The 16134-nt window shown below is 31.2% G+C and overlaps 1 protein-coding gene across 1 annotated transcript in view; it reads right to left on the bottom strand.

The window, feature by feature from the left end:
- The window catches only part of LOC108692839 (autophagy-related protein 16-1), a 389033-nt gene extending 373589 nt beyond the window's left edge, over positions 1-15444 (bottom strand). Inside the window, 8 exon segments of the mRNA XM_018201347.1 lie at positions 5047-5189; positions 10015-10120; positions 12018-12153; positions 12800-12847; positions 13874-13962; positions 14130-14292; positions 14410-14668; positions 14995-15444. Coding sequence (XP_018056836.1) covers positions 5047-5189; positions 10015-10120; positions 12018-12153; positions 12800-12847; positions 13874-13962; positions 14130-14292; positions 14410-14668; positions 14995-15127 — 1077 coding nt within the window. The 5' untranslated portion in view covers positions 15128-15444.
- Positions 15445-16134: the final 690 nt, after the last annotated feature.

The following is a 16134-nucleotide window of genomic DNA, read 5'->3' as shown; positions in this document are numbered from 1 at the left end:
CACACACACACACACACACACACACACACACACACACACCCACACACACACACACACACACATACACACCACATATATATATATATATATATCGATTCTTATGGATAACATAAATGTAGATAATGTTGTACATATCTAATATTAATATGTGTCAACTAAAAAAATACATAGTAAAAATGTGAGTTGTTTTGTTAATAAGATAGATCGACGCTTACTGAAATTCTTCTGAAATAAACCAACCCTTTCTATTATAACTTTCGATTACAACTATAAAATAGATACTAGTAGTATTTATTATAATATTAGCGGACTGTTTTGTGTGACAACTCTGAACAAATTTCAGTCTGATCGGAATGCCAATAACGCGGGTAGTATATGATAAGCATGTTGCTATAAAATTCTTACACTGTTAAAAATAAAATGTTAATTTAAACTTGAAAATGTATAGTGGACTTTCTGAGATATTCAAAAATTAACATTTTTTTGTTTCAGAAAGTACACTATACGCCTTCAAGACAAAATTAACATTTTATTTTTAACAATGTAAAAAATATGTTTCTTTCTATTTTTGAAATAAATATTAAATTATCTATGCCAAAACGATTTAGCACATTGCACTCTTATATTACAATTTGCTGTCTTAGAAAGGAAATAACTAGATATATTTTTTCAATGAAAATTTCAAAAAAAGATAATGAATATTATAAATAAAAAAATTTACATTCTATCGAGATAGACTTTATCCATAATATTATAACAATCTTCTGCAAGTTTTATGTCGCGTAAAACGCAGGATTAATATGATATATCCATAAAAAGATATATTGAACGATCGGCAGACACGAGTCGCGGATACCGCAATGGCTGGGACTCGCAGGAAAAACCACATTTCGTTAAGATCGACAGATGTTATTACGTGCTCTCGAAACAGAGCACTTGAGAATAAACATCAGATGGTCGGCTCTCGCACCTCTCAGCCTGAATAACCTACAGACTGGTTACAGCTCGAATCCCTCAGAGACCGCGTGTTGTTTCCCGCGTGAGTTTACGCGCCATTGGCCACCAATCTTCGGAATGAAACTGCCGCCGTTCAGTAGATTCCCGGCAAGGCCTGTTTCACGAATGGTGCGCGAAAAAGCGAGCAAGAACGACAGGGGGAAACGTGAGCGAAGGATCCGGTCGATTGGACGGAACAACGAATGGCTCGCGCGCGAGACGGCAGCTATGATTTCTCGAACGCGTCGAATAATCACGTCTAACACACCCGACGATACGCAAGCGATACTCCGGTTCACGTATGCTCGCGCGCGAATATATTACACATTGTATTCCTCCGATAAACCGCAACGCTGTAAACGGCGATTACTGCAAGGCTGAACGCTTGCGCGCGAGCGGCAACTTGTACAACGATGTCGAGGAACGACGCATCGAGGATGTAATGGAATTGTGTGGCTGGTACAGTGTTAGACTATCGGTTCAATCTCTCTTCTCGCTCCATGCTTCCTCGCGAACCAGCAAGCGTCTTCGCCGAATCTTGTCACGTGATCTAACGTGAATACGCGGTGTAATTGCATCGAGGAGAGAACTTATCTTGAATATACTGAAACCACGACGATAGCTCGCATGGAAACGACGGGAGACTTATCGAAATTCTCATACGGTATTATTAACGTTCGCTCAACGATCAGTTACTTATGTGTCTCTAGAAACGTACCATGACGAATCGATTAGACGTCGATGACTTCTATGAATCGTTTTGCAAGAGAAATGCTTACGATAAGACCGAGCCAGCTGATTCGGTCATATACACACGGCACAAATCAAAGTACCGTTGAGTCTCATCTAGAGTTGCGAGAACTGGTTGCGCGAAGCAGAAGCTTCTCTCTCGTCCGTCGATTCCCGTCGACTTCGCCGACAATCATCGCTGGTTGCTCCCAGCGTTTAATCATGTTACATCAGTGCGACACTCTGACAATCCTATCAAAGTAACGAGGTGCGCAGGTCGGGACATACGTACGGCGTGGGATTCAAAGTTTCATCGCGATCGATCATCCCTGATTACTCCTCCATACACGACCGCGCGCGCGTATGCCGCCGACTATCGACAAACCATGTACTTAAGTTCTTACATACGAGAGCCCGGCTTCGGGCGTAGATCAAAGGAAATAGCGTACATTAAAAGTGATCAAGCATTTACTGTCATATGCTAAACTTTGATCGTCACATTTGATACGCATCATGTAACCAAAGTTTCTATTATATTATATAACGTACTATTTCTCGCGATCAAAATTTCAAACTGACCATTTATACCTGTTACAATCCTGTAGCAAGTATAAATAATGGAAGGTTTAAAAAGTAACTTGAAAGATTTAGTGATTGCATATAATTGTAAAGTAATTAATGAACGTATTTTCAGAGAAAAACTAATAAAAGATTAACGAACAATAAATAAAAATCAATTTATAAATGTATACGATCATCTGTCTAATCCTTGAGCTTATCAATTGTTTTAATCTATTTAGTTAATCTGTCATGATTCGATTCGCAACATGAGAATCATAGTGACGTAAAAAATAAATATTATCTCGAATAGTCTATATAATGTCACAGAAATCACCTAAAAATTATCAAAATGATTGTCAATTACTGAAAATTACTAAAATATGAGATTAAATATTCAATATACAATATTATTCAATATACAATATACAATATTAAACATTGTAAACTGGAATAATCAACTAGTCTCTCGCATGGCGATTCTCAATAATATTATATATTTCCAGAACAGAAGAATTATGGAAAAATAGTTGAAGAAAGTCAATGTGACAACGGTGAGAGAAGAGTAAAAGAGCAACAAACTTTAGACAGTGGGGTTAAAAAGACGGATCGCCTTTCAAAATATACATAGATATTATGCATGAACAGGAGTAACGATCCGCGGTAAAGTTCATGAAGCAATTCGGTCCTGACTGACTTTTTGTGCATTGCCATTAGCTTTACGATCGCGCCAACGTAGCAGATTTACATGAGCTGCACGGTAATAGATCGCGAGGGAAGAAGGTGACGATAAATTTCATATTCTACAGCCGGTAGATTCACGGGCTGTCTCGCCAACGGAACAGACCTGTAATTTAATGCATGTTTTGCGAGACATCCCTTTATGCACTTCCTGGGACACGTCCGTACAGCCAATCAGGTTTTCAGAGAGACGAGAGACGAGCGCGTCTCATTACTGCAGTTGTTAGACCATTTGTTCCATCTTAATGTAACTTCTTTTTATACTTCGCGCAATACAGTATGAAAGCTTGATTGAGTACATAGGTACGTTTATGGTCTAACACCCGGTTGATTAAAAGAGCAAATTATTGCAAATAGATATAAAAAATACATGTGGCGTTTCAATGTGCTGTTTTCAATTTTTTTAAATTATTTTCTGTGAAATTATTAATTCCAAAAAACAATTATAAGCCAAAATTAGACTAATAAAAATAAATCAATTAATAGAAATAATCCTATTTTCGGTCAAAGCGAATCATACTTAATATTCCAAATTAGATCGTTCATTTTAATATTAATGCTAACAAGCATCTTAAAAATCTGTAAATAATTTATTACGAAAAACATTCTGGCGAAGATAATAGTTTTCACAATAAATTATTACAAGTTCTTAAGATGCTTTCTACCATCATTATAATATTAAAATCGACAACTCAACTCTATTTTGAGATATTAATTTCAGCTTCAGTTTGCGACTACGCTTCAAAGCCAACAAGCCACGCAGTTTTATAAAACTGAAATAATATATTTGCGAAGAATTGCATTTAGTGTTATTAACACTAAGATTCACTTTAACCAAATAGGATTCTTTCTATTAATTGATTAATTTAAAGAACATAAAAATTATTTATAAAAAAAAATTTTTTTAATTAGTCAAAGCTTTTTTTGTGGACATTGTTATTTTATAAATGTAATTTTCCATAAATATAAATAATAAATAATTATCTTCTTTATATTTTTTATCTAACTTGTCAATAATCTGATAAGAGTACTTGAAAATAAAAAATATATTTGTAAAAAAAAAAATAGACACGTCAGCAGTGGTCCATGACATTTTATTTATGACTTTTCGCGTAATTTCGAACTACACTACCTATATTCGTAATCTGCGGAATTTAAAAAAAAAAATTTGCAAACTCAGCGTTGTCAGATGAATTTTCGATATTTCGTTCGAGTATCGGACGCGGAACGTCCTATCTCTTTGTGAGAGGGATGGAACCGCTATATTCGGCTTTTCATGAGTATTCATAGAACCGTGGTATAATTACGAGTCAATACATTTGAATAATAATCGAAACTCGGGAATTTGAAGCCTTTTAAACAGTTATCGATATTAACTTAGATGAAACGAAACAAGCGATATATTTATTTTGCACAATAAACGAAATAAAAGAATAACATAATACTATAATATAATACTTAAAAATTTCTTTTTCCTAATAAATGATTTCTACGTTTACTATATCACTTATTATTCTTTGACATATTCAGCAAATACTAAAAATACGTCTCTTTTATCCGCTAAATATCACAAACGCGATCGTTGTATTTTATATTTGAATTCCTTCGCATTTTATAGAAATTTTTTTATAAATTTCTACTTAAAAGTTTTCTGCAAATATTCTGATAAAAATGCAGAAGTCAATTTCATTGTTAGGCCGCAATCAATTTTTATAATATTGGACTTGTCCTTTCTTTCGTTCATCACGCAAACGTTCATCTTTTTATGTATGCGGCAATTATGTAACAGAAGAATTATGTAACTGAAGAGTCACAAGACAAAACGAGATCCTACGGTTCAATTGAACATCGTAATTTTATATCATGACGTTATTCGAACGTTATACATTTACGCAAAAATAAAAAAGACCATGTCATATCATAAGGATATGAATCTTATAAATTAGATATCCTTTAGTTATTTAAGTTTTTGGAAGTGCGTTAAAAGCACATATAGATAAAACAATGGATGCAAAAACTTACCTTTAGGCGAAGATCACTGACGGTCCAAACGCGGCTCGCATAATCGTTGGATGCTCCAAGAATAAGAGTGCCTGTTGAATCAAAGTCCACCGACATCACACCGGCATTACTGCCAACGAGGATACCCTTGTTTTCCGATGTATCTGCAACAGAATATTCACGGACATGTCATCATACTGCTACATAACGATGTTTGAATTTAATTCTTCGCATTTACGTGCCCACATCAATTACTTTGTTCCTATTGCACGACCGTTTCATTCTATATCTGCCTCTCTTTCTCCTCTTGGTCTATACCGCGCGTTAGTCTCTGAATATGACTAATTAAATTTATGCCCTGACGGCTTAATTGGTAGCGAGCAAACCGCGCTGCAATCCAAAGGGAGCAAGTTATAAGCATCTCAAAGCAGGCAGAGAGAGAGAGAGAGAGAGAGAGAGAGAGAGAGAGAGAGAGAGTGTGTGTGTGTGTGTGTGTGTGTGTGAGAGAGAGAGAGAGAGAAAATGTAAAGATAGAAGCAGAGGAGAGCAATGAAGAAGCGCAGAACAAAGCCGAGAAATGGAGAATGCGTGTAGATCTAGAATAACAGACCTCGAGCTAAGCGGACCCGCACAATAAGGACGAATGTTTCATCTAATTTGTAAGAGGAGACGGAGAGAGAGGATTACATTCGAGAGCGTTATAGCATGTACGATCGCAGCTATGTTACAATACAATGAAACGATTTCGAAGTGATGGGGCAGCTTTTACTATACGTTGCAAAAGTGAACTATAACGACGCGCAAAGTAACCTGTTGATTCGTTAATATACTTCATTAAGTGGATCGCAGAGAATTTCTCAAGAAAAAGTGATATCGCGGCCATCCGTGAAAGAAGAGACGCGGCGAGATGCCGACGGAAATTAGGTTCCAAATAGAACATTGGAAGAGCAAAAAAAGTCTTTTACCTTTGATCAATAAATAAATAGCATCATCCTCAAATAATATCATCCTCTTGCTTCAAAAGAAATATAGCTCAAAGATTATGTTTCTCAGGAAAAGGAAAAACTAATTTAATAAAAAATTTGACTAATCAAATAATGTCTGTAGAAAGAATATATTCTTAAAATGATCAAATATCATTTTTAATATTTCACAATCCTTAAAAACCATCCTTTTTTAGTTATAATGATTTTTAAAAACTCTTTTCAAATTGATAAGCTTTTGACAATTTTTATAAAATTAATTAATAATAGAGTAATGTTAACTTCATTTATTTACTCATTCATAATAATTAAAAAATCAGATTTTTTAGCTGTATATTTTAGCTTTTGAATAAAGGAACAATATGTAATGTATATTAATACCTTTGTCCGTCAGATATGTCAAACATATATATCACATAAATCCATCAGAGAAAAGATCATGAGAATTTAATTACATATCAGTCTTTCAGAAATCACTTTCGTCATTATTCGAAATAGTCGAGTTTATAAGCAAAAAAACCTTAATTCAAACGGAACCTTAATGGATATATTACATGTACCGGATGTTAATAAACGACAAAATTGTGACGAGAACCTGCATAATGCAGATGAACGAATTTGCTTTGAAAAGCAAATCTAAGGAGCTCTGTACAATCAAAGGAATAAGGAACAAAGAATAGAGAACGAGATTAAGATTCGATTAAGTATTTTAAATAAAGTAAAAATTACGAAAGTAAATTCAATAGATAATTAATCAATAAAATTATAAATATTCTAGAAAATTCGCTTTTATAATTTTCACCTCGTTTAAAATACACAATCGATCCCCTGTTTTTTATTCTGTTTTCTCTTCTTTTTATTATGCTCTATCACTTAAAATCCGTATCACGCTACGCATTGGAGATTGAGGATTGCGAATTACAGATTAGAATTCTACCAGTCAAATAATTTTAATTTTGAACTTTTTTTGATTAGCTGAATTTTAAAGCTCATTCTACAATTGTATAACCATTAAAATGATTAAGATTGTAAGAATTGATCAATTACAGTCAAATATGAGGATATTTGATTGTGAGTGGCCAATTCTTACAACTACAATCAGCCATTATCAGACTAGGATTGAAATTGAGACTGAAATTTAACCAATCAGAAGAAAAAACCTAATCTCAAGTTTAGTGAATTTTGCTTTGAGTGGTTAAATTTCAATTCAATTTTAATCTCTAGTTTGATTACGGCTTTACAATTGTAGACTGGGCTTTATCTTCAATTCGCAATCCTCAATCTCCAATAAAGTGTGACATGAATTTAAGTTATTTTGCCAATCGTAATGGAAATCTCTAGATATTAAGAAACCCTCTCTACTCTTTATACTTCTAGATGCTTTTCATTTAATAAATCGACATAAACATTATTATCTTTCTTGGCATTTAATAATAACAAAGGTAAAACGATATTTGCATCGACTTTGTGTCACCAAATAAAAAAACATCTTTTCTTTCCCATTATTAAGTTTGTTCGTGTCTATGCTCCAGCATGCTCCAACATGCTCCAACTCATTAGAGTGAATAGAAGCTATGGTAGGACATATTGAAGCATATTGAAATATACGAACAAATTATCTATTGTTTCTGCTTTTCGCTTTCTTTCTTTTTCTAAGTATACTAAAGAAAAAGTTGTTTATTTGACTAAATTAATTTAATACGTCTTGATTTGTTTCAATAAAGAATGTATGTATATAAAAAAAATATAAGTATTCCATATTATATTTGATTTAGACTCGATTGCACCAACATTACTTTGACTTTAAGCAAGACTTAAAACTCTCTCTGTCTCGTTTTAAAGCGAAAGAGAGACAGAGATGAAAATTTTAAGCCTCGCTTAAGATCAAAGTAACGTTGGTCGGGCTTTAAATACATACAACTAACTAAAGAAATAAAGACAAAGATAAAGAATTAAATTAATTAATTTAGTCGAAGAAATAATTCTTTTCAATGCAAGATTCAGTGCAAGATCTTCCGACATTATCTTGTTTGCTAAAATAATATTGTCGCATATAAACTGTAGATAATTAGATCATACTCACACAACACAATTGTCCAAAAAATATCTTAAGAATGTCCTTCAAAGAATTGTGTTAAGTGAATAAATTACATAATTGCGCTATTATGGCCCCTATTTTATAACAATAATAATGGCTGTGTTCGCTTTAACACTTACAGCTTGTGAACATCATTTATCCTTAATATTTAATAAATAAAAATGAAATGAAACTTAAAGCGTTGTGAGCGCCAAAGTGAACACAGCCGATATCATTACATTGTCGCGCATTAAATTGTTACGCAGGTCTCATGGTGTAAAAAAAGCAGCGAAACGACAATATGGCGATCGTTACTGTTCAGAAAGTTGTTAAGAGTTACAGAATTACGAGAATAGAGTCAATATACCTGAGGTCTATATTTGGTGCAAGTACGCAGCGAATTGCGTTCTCGTAAATTCGCGAACATTTTCGTCTTCTGTTCGTAAAAATTGATCCAATTCGATAGAATTGTCCATTCTTAATGACCATATGAAGAAAGATGCATCAGAGGTTCATAATTGCGAACGCGGGAATAAGAAAAAGGAGGAAAATGTAGAAAATGTCTCGCGAAGGCATCGTTTGAATGAGCGCGAAGGAATACTCGCCATGTTTACTAAATGCCGCCACGCTGCCGTGTCATCGCGCGCCGGCGGGAATTTGAATAATAAAACGGTAGATAAATTCTTGGCGGGACGTCATCCCACCATTCACAATGCTCAAACGCGATTGTTATGCATTCAGAATGTCGTTTATTTGCGTGAATGCTCCGACTAATCGTAATCTTTTCTCCACACGCATTTTAAACATCTTAAATTGTGACTTATACTCTTCTCACCGCGATGATCGGCAATGTTCGCGACAATCCTTCAACGAGTTTTTCTATTTATAATTTTGATCTTAGTATGTTTCGTTTCGGTTGATCTCTAATTTCTCCGATTTGCATATAAAATATTAAAGTCTTGTGTCCACGATGCTAGAAATCGATTCGAGATCTCGTACAGAATTAACAAATCACATTTGATACGAGATATCAGAACAATTTTTAGTCGTGGACACAAGACTTTAATATTTTATATGCAAATCGGAGAAATTAGAGATCAACCGAAACGAAACATACTAAGATCAAAATTACATAATTGGTTGAATTCTCAAATGAATGCTTTATTTGAAGGAAGTTATAAAATTCTTTAATTAAATAGATAAATTTAATTAAATAAAATTTTCAAAACATGCACGCTTAATTATTACGCTAAATACACGCTAAAGTTTCATAAAAATAGATAAAATATTATTTTTCTTCTTACATTCAAAATTTAGAATGATTAATATTAAAAAATTACAATAATAAATCATTCATCATTTTAGTATTAAATCACTTCTTATTTAATTATTAAATATAATAAATAACATCATTCCCTTATTTTAAAAGACGCAATTAAAAAAAATGTGATTTTCAAGTTATTACCATGAGTTAAGTAAAGATTACCTTATCAATCATCAAAAGTGAATTAACTTAATTTCAAAAAAACTGTTACAACTCAAAAAGAATAGTTTTAAAGAAAATGTCACAACACAAAAAGGATAATTTTTAAGGATTGTAAAATGAAAATGACAAAAATGACATTTGACTATGTTAAGAATATATTTTCTTTGCCAATATTATTTTATACTATATTAATAAATAATTTTTTGTTAGAATAAAAAAGAGAGAGAGAGTTTTCTCCTTTTTTGACAAATATGATTTTTTCAGTTGTTATTTTTAAAGCAGGAGAGCGACATGTGACAGCACAAAAAAAGGAATTTCTAGAGAATAATTCTTAATTTCAATCTGAATTAGATTTCAACTTTTTTAAAAAGATGAATAAATTTTATTATTATTGAAATTTTAATATTATTGAAAAAATATATCATAATTATTCTGTTATTTACCTTTATTAATGCTCCAAAGCTTCACCTTCCTGTCAGTACCTCCAGTAGCCAATATTCTATCAGTAGGCGACCATTTAACAGCGAATACTTCCCCCTCATGGGCACTCTGTAAGATTTATAAGCACTTATATAAGATTGCTAGACATCTTTCCATGCATTTAATTTATTGCATAAATATTACAACAAAGATTTGATCGCATGAATATCACAAGATATAAATTAAAAATATCCAACAGTATATCAATTATACATTACTTGTAATTATTAAAAATATCTCGTTTTTATATTCACACACAAACAATTTCATTAACTAATAATTAAAACGTGATAATATCTGATTATTAAATTAAAAATAGCAAACACAATGATTTTACCTTATATGCTAAAAAAAAATTTTTAGCAGGAAGCGAATATTTTACAAATATAAAAAGAAATTCAATACTTATTATAAATTTTCTTTAAATTACACTTTAAACATTACTATAAAGCATTTTAAACATATAATATATTATAAATAAAACAAAATAAATGACAAAACTTTTTTGTTCAAACCTTGTTAGTGAACTGTTTTGTAATAAAGCTTGCAAAATATATCCCGTTAATTTATACAATTAATGCCTCTTCTATTTTTCAAATTTAACAGTTTACGAAAGCAATAATTATTTAGTATACAGTATATTCTGTATACCATACTGCATGCATATTGTATATCAAAATATATGATCCAAAGAAAAAAATAAATTATAAAAATTGTAATATATTTTTTAAGAATATAAAGAACCATACATAATTATAAAATAAAACATTATTAAATAAAAAAAAATACTAAATCATATTTATGAAAGCTAATAATTAAGACGAGGAAGATGGAAAGAATAAGACTCAGGATTTGGAGATTATTGAATGACTTAATAAAAGCATCTCGTGATATTTTAAAAATACTTGTACTTAATCTAATTTCGATAAAAATTATAATATTATGCACTTTCAATCACATACATATTACAGTCCGCGAATATTGCTTTTCGTAAATATATCCAAAGACAATGCTGCTCTGGTATTACATCTTAAGCCAAATATGTGTGTGTGCGTGCGTGCGTGCGTGCGTGCGTGCGTGCGTGCGTGCGTGCGTGTGTATGTGTGTGTGTGTGTATATGTGTGTGTACTATCCAAACTAAAAATCTATAGCTCATGTAATGTATACTATAGATTTATAATATTGGCAGTATATATTTAAATACGGCCTTAATACAGTGTAGTAATGTATGTGTTATGATAATGAATATTATCAAGTAAAAAACATACAACTCATAATAATATAGATAAACAGAAAAATAATTTTAATACATGTACTTAATTCTTTATTATTATATATTAATATAACTGTACAAATAAAATGACGTACTCTTATTTCAGCACGTCTCAGTGATTACTAAATAAATTAATAGATTATTTATCAATTGATAGAAGAGTACATTCATTTTTCAAAATTCTACATAAAAGTGTTCTTCTGTTGTTGAGAAAAGAAATTAGTCATTTTTTAATTTAATTAAATATAATGTTAAATAAATTAACTAAAGAACATGGTTGATATGTTGAATACACATTGCAAAGTATGTATAATACACAGCCGTTCATGTAACGTCACAACCACAGCATGTAATTTACACCACTTTTTAAGATGTAACTGGCTGTAAAAGAGAAACAAATAACCTAATATTTAAGAAAGATCATGTATTAAAAAATAAATCTAGAAAGAAATATTTGTCTATTTGTTTTGTGTAATTAAAGTAAAAATAAAGACATGTGAAAAATTGAACAATATAATTTAATATAAAATTTTAATATAAAATATAAAATATATATTCAATATAAATCCATTCGTAATACACAAAGCATGCACACCGTGTTTTAATGTTATTAAATATATAGGAATGTCAGATACGGATTGGTGTTAATGCTTTTACGATGAGATAGCACAATATATTTTAGATTAAACGTACAAACGTTACGGATACTTTCGTTGGCACTGCTGTCGGAAGACCAGCAACTTCTTTTAAGCTTAAACGATCCGGACTAACAGGTCGCGTATCTCGGGCTGCATCTTCCAATTCCTTTTGCATCTTTGCTTGTCTCTTCCTGTAGTGTAATGAGAAATATACATTAAGTATATGTAATATTTAATAAGCATTCAACAAAGTTGCAAAGCAACTTAAGCGTAACAACGGTGATACGGTTGCGCTTTCTTTCACACCATTGCTTTAATGTAAAAAGATTATATTCGTTATTTAAACGAACATGTCTCAATGCATTTTTGTTTTTTTAATATGTGTTTTTCATTCTTCTTACATATCTATAAAATAATTTAAAATAATAGTATTGTTACAGAATGTTCATTTCACTGAAAAAAATCTCAATATTTTTATGAAAACATTACAGGAAAAAATGCATATTTAAATTTAGATTGAAAAATCTTATTATCTTTTCAAGTTTGTTTTCTATGATTACGAGTGTTATGAAATAATTTTTATTATATCTTTTTCATCTTTCATTTGATGCACGAATAATTACAGATAAGAGTTTATATCGTAACATATACAATATTTCATTTTTTTTGTACGACAATATAAACATATTATATACATGCTACATAATTAATGTTACCAACAGATAAAGTACATAAATCATGAGATACAAAGTGCAATATAGTCTGTAGCTTTAAGTTACCATCCCAAAGCTATAATTTAGCATAAGCGGAATGTTCACTGCAATTCATCAAACTTACCCAAATTTTGATAAGGTATGCATCAAAAAGGTTGTTGGGCTCGTAAAACTGAAACGAAAATGTCAAGCAGTGTGAAGTGCTTGTGTAAAGCCCTAGAGTGACTGAATATTGTGTATATTCTGGAAAGCTCAAATAGTGAAATGAGTATCATATTGGCTCATAAAAATATTATTAATATGAAACCTATTCCTAATATAAATGTATAAATTTAATTGTATGCTCAAAAAATTTTGTGTTGAATTTTCCTATAATATAAATTAATTTTTTTAATTAAATGAAGATTTATTATAGAATATATTTATTACAGAATATAGAATGCATATCACAATAATAAATATATAATTCATATGTATAAAATTTAAAATTTATAACATGCATTTTAAATGTTTTTAATTAATAACAATCTGAATTATATAAAAACAAACTTGAAAAGATTTATACATAGTGAAGTTTGGATCTTAAACTGAAATAAGTTAAACAAATATATTTTAAAATTGAATAAGATTGTATGTACTCTGACAGAAGTAATAACATCCACTTAGTAAAAAAAGTAAAAATTCTATAGGAAAATAGTGTCGAAGAAAGATAAAGATTTTAGATAGAAGATTATGTTGCAGATAAACTAAACACCCTTTTATGCAAAACTGTACTACAATACATAAACATATATACAAATACATAAAAATTAAATTAACTAAAGTGCAGAAAAATAGAATAATCTTTAAAAGCTGGGTAATTAAGCAAAAATACATTTACTATACTACAAGTACGAGAGTATAAACTAGCGCAAAATAATTAACATGCAGAATAGTTTTTATATTGCATACAAAGATAGCCAAGAAATAAAAATACAATCAAAATAATAGCGAAAATAAATACTGCACTACTCTTAATTTTACAGAAACAATTCTAACTACAAAAATATTAGCGTAATATGCTAAATTTTAATGCAAATCAGAATTAATTAATTTATACTTTTCGCAAATTATATTATTAATAATACGAAAAAGCAATATAAACGATTTTTGTTTCTAAATTCACAATATAATAAATACTTAATATATGTACATTTACCTTAAAAAGTTATCATTTTCTTCATTCATCTTTTCCGCATCTCTGGCTTTATATTTTATTAAACGCTCGATCAGCTGTCGATTTTCTTCCTATAAATTGAAAAATAAATATTATTTCAAATAAATATTATATAGTAAATAGGTGATATAAGTAAATATCAATATCTACAAGAAGTAATCTCCTTTCCATTACCAATGTACAAAAAAAATATGAGTATATAAATTTCTAACAAAGAACAAAATGTTACATAACCTACCTGTGTTTTTCTAAGCTTTTCTTCTAAAGATGCAAAAGCAAGTTGCAAGGCTTGGTGTTCATCTTTGAGCATCTGATTAATGCCTTCTAAATCTTTCTCTCTAGCAAGACATTTAGTTATTTCTAAACGTAAGTTAGTATTAGCTTCCGAACTTTCTGCAAGACTGAAAAACACAAATGGATTAGAAAATCTTATAAATTCATGAAAATTAATTTATAAATTTATAAATTAATTAATAAATAATACATAATTATGGATAAAGATTATGATCATAAATTACCTAACTTCCTTTCCATGAAGTTCTTTTGTCATTTCCTGCAATTTATTATTGAGATCTACTATTTGTTGCGTATGTTCTCCTTTCCTTTTATGCAGCATTGCCAATTCTTCCGCTTGCTTTAAGAGTCTAGCTTCGAGATCGGGATTTCCACCCATGCCAATACCACCATTGGCTGCTTCGCGACGAAGAGTCTCATTTGCAATTGTCAATTGCATATTTGAATTTCGCAATGTATTTGCATTTTCAAATAATCTATTGTCTGCAAAATATAACAGAAATGTAGTCAAATCAATTTACACACTAAAACCAAAGTAAACGACTTCAAGCTAGCAGAACAAACGCAGCTAACAGAATCAATAAACTATTAAGCTAGTCTAGTGGATCTTTTTATAGAAAATTAAACAAAATAGGCAAATTAGTGAAACATAATCAAGTGACAATAAAACAATTAATTGTAAATGAAATCAAATAAGTCACGGCAAACAATAGTTACAGAGGGATAGTCCTCTGTGTTCACAGACGAATAATAGATTGATATTTGCATCCAATCGAGTTAACTTAATAATAAATCTACAAAAAACTTACGTAGGCTAATGAGATCTGCAAAACAATTGGTTTGCGATCTGTTTCTCTCGCGTAATTGCGAAATCAAATCTTTCCGCCAGTTGATGTCTTCCCGGGCAACACCGAGCGACACGGCTACTTCGTTTGAGGTCATTTCTCTCGGCAAATCCACGTACACCGTTGAAATAAGAGATCACCAATGATTTAATTTTAATTAGAATCGTTTTAATAAAGAGGTTATAAATATTGTTCTTCGACAATCTGTCACTCCACGATAGTCTCCTCTGCATGTGCGACGAGTAACTCCATCCGGTGAAGTTACGTTCGATCATCAGCTAGTGTGTAATGTGCGAACGTCTCGTGACGATCGCGCGACATTGTCGTATCAAAGCAAAATATTTTAATTATGAAAACAGCTATTCTAACCTAAAAGTACCAAACACTATGCTGCTACTTTGAAATTGTTTGCTATCGCTGTGCGCATCGATACTGCATTACTGTAGATTGCAATCGACATGCTGCTATATTGCGATATATCGATGTGCGTGAATCGATTACTCTTTACTTGAAGATTCGATAACTGTTTTAGAGCCTTGTGTCGATCAGAAAGAAACCTAAGAGAACCATGCCGGCTTTTTTCCTATTACCATCGAAATCCCCCCGTATACTATCGCCAGTACATCTGTTTTCGATTAGAGACATACGTAACTATATCTACTATCTGATTCTGTCGATAAAAGTAGATGTGATTCATGTCTGTACTACATCCACAGGGATGCCTATACTCTCTATATGGATAGTCTGCACGCTTCTATCCTGAATGTAATAGAGATACAATTGTTTTTTTTTCACTAGAAATTTTTAAAAATTTTATTAAAAGTTTAATTTACGCGGTAGTAAGATTTAATTTGAGACGGCATCTTTCCGTCTCCGACACCCACTCGTACGTACACTCATCCATATTTAAAGAAACCTTGCAGGCTTATATTCATATATCTTTTACATATACATACTTAGATTAGTGTTACACAATCTATCTTGCATAGATCCTGTTCATCTTCTTTCTTCTGGCCAGACTCTTTCTTCTGAATCCTTTCATTGCTCCTGACCAATATTCTGGCTTCACATGTCAGAAATCGACAACAAGGAGAAATACTCCTT

This window comes from Atta colombica, unplaced genomic scaffold, assembly GCF_001594045.1.
Source record: "Atta colombica isolate Treedump-2 unplaced genomic scaffold, Acol1.0 scaffold107, whole genome shotgun sequence".
In the NCBI taxonomy this organism is placed as follows: domain Eukaryota; kingdom Metazoa; phylum Arthropoda; class Insecta; order Hymenoptera; family Formicidae; genus Atta; species Atta colombica.
Note: the sequence above shows the minus strand (reverse complement) of the source record. Positions and strands in the feature narration are given on the sequence as shown.